This window comes from Cajanus cajan, chromosome 10, assembly GCF_000230855.2.
Source record: "Cajanus cajan strain Asha chromosome 10, NIPB_CcT2T_4, whole genome shotgun sequence".
NCBI lineage: Eukaryota > Viridiplantae > Streptophyta > Magnoliopsida > Fabales > Fabaceae > Cajanus > Cajanus cajan.
In genome coordinates this window covers 19,928,787-19,935,740 of record NC_138526.1, presented here as the reverse complement: position 1 = coordinate 19,935,740, position 6,954 = coordinate 19,928,787, and the positions used below count along the sequence as shown (strand labels likewise).

Here is a 6,954-nt window from a genome sequence, read left to right as displayed (position 1 = left end):
CGAGCACCACGGTGGGTGCCAAATTTTCTTACCAGAGATCGGTCGTAGGGACGATCAGCTGGGCAAGATTGGTGAGCCTCCTTCGCTGGGCACGCTTGCTGTTCCAAAGTGGGGGTGATACCTGCAAAAGAGACTCTGATGCTAAAGTTAGTGTTTGCGGGTGTATGAGTCTCATATAAGTAATATACGTACCTTAGTGTGAATTAGGGTTTATCGGGGCCTTGGGCCCGAGATCAGTAGATGATGGGCCTTTGTCTTGGCTAATGTCACGCGACGCGTGTCCGATGTTGATCTGTGCTGTGATGCTGAGCTTCGAGCTTGGCTTCGCGGTACAGATAGTACACAAATAATTTTAGTATTTCATAAAATACTTTTTGAAATAGTAAAATTAGTGCTCCCAAAAGCATTTTTCAAAATTGTGTTTTTAACCTATGATAGACTATGGCCAAGGCCAAGGAATCCAAGAGGTGATATACTAAAAGAACCAAGAGGAATGGGATGATCTTAAAGACATTTTTCATATATTTTGTAAATAGTCTCTTTTATAGGTTATTTTACCTTTGTATTTGTGAGGCACTTTACTTGCTTTTTCCTAGTGTTTGTATATTGTTTTTGAGGTAGGTTACTTGGAGAGTTTAACTCCATTTAACCTCCCTAGTTGATACTTTCATCTTGTATTTTTTCAGTAGGGAAAAAGGGGTGACATTTAGCAATGCTTGAGGGTGTGCTTAGAAATTGGGCCTGAGTTGGGCCTAGGCAAAATTTTGCATATTGGACTCATTTTGCTCCTAATTTTTCATAGACTTGATTTAGCTAGGTTTCATCATCATATGATGAACCTAACTAAACCAAATCAAGGATTTTCAAATTAATTCATGGAGCATTTTTGGTTCAAGGCCGCCTAGCTCTCTTGTTCTCCTTTGGCCGAATTTTCTAAGTATTCCTTCTTGAGTTTTGAAGCTTGTCTTGCAAGCTTCTAAACTCAAGTAAGGTTAGCTCACCTTACCATGGTTCTTAAGTAAACCATGGTCAAGGTTAGCTTCTCCTACAAGATAGCTAAACCGTGGGAGTTTAAGTTAATCCTACCATGGTTCCTAGTGAACCATGGTTAAGGTTAGCTTCTCCTACAAGCTACCTCTCCCTATATATTTGTTTTCTATACTCTTGTAATCACTTTTGACAAATTTGAGAAATGAAATCTGAATTTTCTCTCTAAATCAAGAGTCCCTAAACCGTAGAGAACTTCCACTCTAGGTTTCCCTCAAAGTTTATTCAAACTTTGTCTTGGTTCCTCAAGCTTCTACAACAAGCTAAGGAGAACCGAATCATCTTCAAGGACTTCTACTCCATTGGAGCTTGCTTCAAGGAGTTTCGGATCTCTTTCAAGGTCAACTCAAGAGCATTTTCGGTCCTAAGCATGGAGAGCTTGAAGGAACTTCAATCTCCTCCAAGTAGCTCCATCAACCTACTTCTAAAAAAGTACTTTTTAGAATACTAAATTTAATGTTTTAAAAAGTACTTTTCGAAACACTAAATTTATAATTCTAGAAAGAACTTTTTAGAATTATGTAAAACAATACACTTCCGAAAAGTACTTTCTAAAACACTAATTTTAGTGTTTCGAAAAATACTATTCTGGAAGTGTATTATTTTATATAATTCTAAAAAATAATTCCAAATAGTAAATTTAATATTTTAAAAAGTACTTTTCGGAAGTGTGTTATTTTACATACTTCCAGAAATTACTTTTTAAAAGTATGGAAAAAATACAATTTCGAAAAATAATTTTTGAAACACTAATTTCATTATTTTGAAAAGTACCCCGAAATGGTGAAATTAATGTTTTGGAATGTATTTTCAACAACACTAAATTTAATATTTTGGCTTTTGGAGGTGTGAATGGGTAGAAAATGTGTCGGAAGAAAAAATGTACATCTAGTTCAATAGAAACTATCGACAAAGTCACATGTATTTACAAGGCCGCCGTGCACCAATTCTACAGTTTAACGCCGTCGTGCACCTTCTACGGTTTAGGTGCATGTAAAAAATTAAAGAGGTGAAAAAGAAGAGAGTAATATAAAAATCGAGTGAATTAAAATTACCTACCGAAATAAATGGAGAACAAGAGAAAAATAATGGGTACATGTAAAAACTAAAAGGAAGAAGAAAGGAATTGTGTCGAAAAGAAGAATAAAGTAGTAAATTGAAAATTGGAGGTATCAAATTAAAAAATTAAAGATATTTTAAGAAGTTTTTGAAAAAAAAATAAAGAAAATGTACTTATAAATAAATAAATATATATATATATATATATATATATATATATATATATATATATATATATATATATATCATGAGGCTAAATTCATTTCAAAACATGTCAACAAATTAACAATAAACTGTTGGTGTATAAGAGAAAATAACAATAAATCGTTAGCAAATGGAGGCTCAAACCGATTTTGGGGAGGAAATCGTCTCTCATTTTATGTTGGGGAAAAAATCTGGGCTACGGTTTAGCAAGCAATGAGAGGGGTGTATTTAACAAATGACCACAAAATAAAGCTGAATGAGCAACACGAGAGAAAAACAAGAAGACATACATTCTCGGATGATGATTGAAAAACGGTGTTTGTTCCCGTGCCGTTACAAATTAAAATATAAATCTTCCCTTTTTAATAAATATATCTCTGTTTTCTATTTTTTTTAAAACAAAAAAATTAAATACCATTTTAATTTATTTTTTAAATTATCTTTTATATATTAACTGCCATCGATTATTTTGTGTGAGAGAGTTTTTGGGTGTTATTCTTTGATCAAAATGTTTTTAATAATCTTTTAAAATCAGATCAATCATTGAATTGATCTAAATATTAGTTCAATGTTCAATAATTCTTGATCAAATTAATATTAATAAAATAATAATTATTATTATTATCAATATAAAATAATATTAACTAAATATAATATTATAATTTTTTAAAATTAAAAATTAAAATAAAACGTTGTTTATATATTCTTAACGTTTAATGTATATGCAAAATTCTAATGTAATATTTAAGTTTAAATTTTAATAAAATATAACAATGTCTATTAATAATAAAAAGATTATATTTAATTATAATAAAATTTATTAAATTAATATAATGTAAGTTATAAAAAGTAGATATTAAAAATTAACTTAAATAATTAAATTATATTTATAAGATATGTATTAAAAATAATTTATTATAATTTATAATTTTTATTAAATATATTTTTTATTAAAATATTTTAAATTGAATTTCAAAAATAAAAATAATTTTTTAATTAGACCGTTTCAAACTGGACAGTCTCGGCCGTAGGCCGATTGGTATCTCGGACTATGAGGGCTACTATGCGTGTGAGGCCGACTATAAACCCGTGCATTGTCCAGGCCGATTCACGACCTGATCCCCCCTCATGCGATCACCGACAGTAACCTTGGCCGACTCACCCTCTTAGAGTCAATCGGCATATAGCCGATTTGAGCCACGTCAACCAAATACTAGTCTCACTCACCCAAAAAGGCATACTCGGTCATTATCCGATTGGACATTCGGCAACGGCGAGGTCCCACCTTCACTAACCGAATATTTTCCAGATTGTAACGGTTAAAGAGATCCCTATATTCTCGGGGCCCATAAGGCCCGTGAATAAGAAACTATAAAACTCAAAACCCTAGAGTTGAGGGGGCAGATTACACCTTTGAATGCTCTCGCTTTGAGGCTTGACCTAGGAAGAAACCCTAGTGCACCCCGTGCCCGGAACATTTTGGCGCCCACCGTGGGGCTACAGTGAAACTTCTCCTACGCCCCAAGTCGTATAGAAGAACCTGCACTTTACCATGGCGAGAGGTGGCACGTCAAACAACAACTCAGAACCCCCTACCATGGAGGAGATGATGGCCATGATCAATGGCTTAAGGGAGGAAAATGCACGATCCAGGGAGATAGAGGACGCCATTCAACGCGAGAATGAGGAAATCAGGAGGCGAGCAGACGAGATGCAGGCCAGGATAGTGGCCAGTACCAGGACGGTGGAGGAGGATGTCATGTTGGAAGTCCCTAGGGATTTTCGACCGTTCTCGGAAGCCATAGAGGCCGAGACCATCCCCAGGGATCATCGGATACCCCAAGTCGAGCCTTTTGATGGAACGCAGGATCCCAGTCAGCATTTGACGGATTTCCGAGCTCAAATGTTGATCTATGGAGGGAGCATGGAAGTCCGCTGCAAACTATTCATGGGCACACTCAAAAAGGAAGCACTTGATTGGTTTAGTGGTCTCCCTGACCGATTAATCACCGACTTCGATGTCTTCAGTCGGCTATTCATGGAACAATTTGCCGCTAACAAAAAGAAGCCACCGATCACGTCGGACTTGTTTGACCTCATGCAGCAACGCGAGGAGTCGCTGAAGGACTTTCTACAAAGGTTCAACGAGATCGCCTTGAGGATAGCATCGTTGGATGAAAGGATGACAGTCATTGCATTCCAGAAGGGTTTAAGGTCCGGGGCTTTTGACATTGCGCTCGAAAAAGAGAATTGTCAAACGATGTCGGAGGTGAGGGCTTTCGCCCTGAGTCACATCAAGACGGAGGAAAACCAGATTATCAAAAGAGCAGCTGAAAGCCGAGAGGCAGGGGGCAGTAATAAGGAGGGCAACAAGCACCTCCGGGTACGCTCAAATTGGAATAAACGACGTGATCACTACGATGCTAAGGAGGGGAATCGCAGGCAGGCGGACTATGGCGGTCGGGCGAAGGGCGAGTGGGCACGAAGCAACGAACAGGAAAAGTTCACCCCGCTCAACGTTCCCAGGAGGCACATACTGCATGACGTCAATAGTGCGTCACTTTTTGAGTTCCCGGCCGTAACTGACCGTCAGTTGAGACCCTACAAAACTGACTGGTGTGAATTTCATCGGACCCATGGACCCATCGGACGCCGACTTTGAAGGGATGTCTCCCCATGAGGACGACCCTATAGTTGTCTCGGCGATAGTCATGGGCTACAATGTGAAACGAGTGTTGGTGGACCAAGGCAGCTCGACGGACATAATGTTCTGGGAAGCTTTTGTCGGGATGAAAATTATGACTGATCGTCTTATGCCATATGCAGGTACGTTAGTTGGTTTTGCAGGTGATCAGGTAACGGCTAGGGGGTACGCCAACTTGGAAACCACGTTCGGACAGGGAGATCAAATGAAAACCATCACCGTCCGATACTTGGTGGTGAACGCCCAGTCGTCCCACAACATACTAGTTGGCCGACCTACGCTGAATAAATTGGGAGCCGTCGTCTCCACACCCCATTTGAAGCTGAAGTATCCCTTGCCCAGCGGAAGGGTCGGGGTCCTTTGTGTCGATCAAGAAGTCGCGAGGAAATTCTATGAGGATAGCTTGAGGGCGAGGAGACACCTACATGTGACACAAGTTGATCAGGGTGTTCAGTCAATTGAGTTAGATCCGAGGGTGAGTAATTTTGATACCCGACCAGCCCCAGCGGAGGATGTGAAGGAGGTTAGCCTGGCCAAAGGAAGAACGGTCAAGATTGGTGTGTCTCTGACCAAAAAAGACGAGGAAGGGCTGGTGACTGTGTTGAAAAGCAACATATCGGCCTTTGTGTGGAGTGCCAGCGATATGCCGGGTATTGATCCCGATTTCTTATGTCACCATCTCATGGTCGACCCCAAGGCGAAGCCGGTAATTCAAAAAAGGTGAAAGTTTGGAGAGGATAAAAGGAAGGCTATAACTGAGGAGACGAAGAAGTTGATGGAGACTGATCACATTCGGGAAATCTAATACCCGACGTGGCTAGCGAACGTGGTGATGGTACGAAAGAGCAATGGAAACTGGAGGATGTGCACAGACTTCACTGATTTAAATAAAGCTTGTCCAAAAGATTCGTACCCGCTACCCAACATAGACTGCCTAGTCGACAATGCATCGGGGTATGAACTGTTGAGCTTCATGGACGCATACTCGGGGTACAATCAAATCAGGATACATCCCGTCGATGAAGACAAAACGGCGTTCATAGTTGATCAGGCCACTTACTGCTACAAGGTCATGCCTTTCGGCCTGAAGAACGCAGGAGCAACGTACCAACGGCTCATGGACAAGGTTTTGGCAGACCAGCTCGGAAGAAACGTGGAGGCATACGTGGACGACATGGTGGTCAAGTCGGCCAGCGTCTCTCGGCATTTCGCCGACTTGCAATAATCATTTGACACTTTGGCGCGTTATCAACTCAAGTTGAATCCCGTGAAGTGTTCTTTTAGCGTCCAAGCAGGAAAGTTTCTCGGTTTCCTATTGACTCATCGGGGCATTGAAGCGAATCCTGATAAGTGCTCCGCGATAATTAACATGAGAAGCCCGGCGACAGTAAAAGAGGTCCAATAGTTGGCGGGGAGGATGGCTTCCCTTTCTCGGTTCCTCTCGAAGGTAGCGGACAAGTCGTTACCCTTATTCCAATGTTTAAGGAAGAACGATCGCTTTGCGTGGACAGACGAATGTGAAAGGGCATTCGGCGAACTCAAGCAAGCTCTCACCTCACCGCCAATCCTCACTAAACCACAAACCGATTCCCCTTTGCTGGTATACTTGTCGGCGTCCGACAGCACCGTCAGCACAGTCTTAGTGCAAGAAAAAGGTAACTCCCAACTGCCTATTTACTTTGTTAGCAGGGTATTGCAAGGGGCGGAGGTTCGCTATCAAAAGATCGAGAAGCTGGCATTTACCATATTGGTGACCGTGCGAAAGCTCAGACACTATTTTCAGAGCTACGAAATGGTGATCCAGACAGACTACCCTATCAGACAGGTCTTGCAAAAGCCCGACCTTGCGGGCAGAATGATGAAGTGGTCAATCGAGTTGTCGAAATTTGCAATCAAGTACGAACCGAGGGGAGCCATTAAAGCTCAAGTGTTGGCTGACT

At 40.5% G+C, this 6,954-nt stretch overlaps 2 protein-coding genes across 2 annotated transcripts; both read left to right on the top strand.

The window, feature by feature from the left end:
• Positions 1 to 3,862: 3,862 nt before the first annotated feature.
• LOC109790578 (uncharacterized) lies at positions 3,863 to 4,972 on the top strand. The gene has a single exon (XM_020349760.1). It carries the CDS (start codon positions 3,863 to 3,865, stop codon positions 4,970 to 4,972), a length of 1,110 nt encoding a protein of 369 aa, XP_020205349.1.
• Positions 4,973 to 5,021: 49 nt separating this feature from the next.
• On the top strand, positions 5,022 to 5,738 carry LOC145952362 (uncharacterized). Its single transcript, XM_083064712.1, has one exon. The coding sequence runs from the start codon at positions 5,022 to 5,024 to the stop codon at positions 5,736 to 5,738; it is 717 nt and encodes a 238-aa protein (XP_082920838.1).
• The last annotated feature ends 1,216 nt before the right edge of the window (positions 5,739 to 6,954 follow it).

Coding starts and splice junctions, on each gene's coding strand:
- LOC145952362 (XM_083064712.1), top strand. CDS start 5,022: ATGGGCTACAATGTGAAACGAGTGTTGGTGGACCAAGGCAGCTCGACG.
- LOC109790578 (XM_020349760.1), top strand. CDS start 3,863: ATGGCGAGAGGTGGCACGTCAAACAACAACTCAGAACCCCCTACCATG.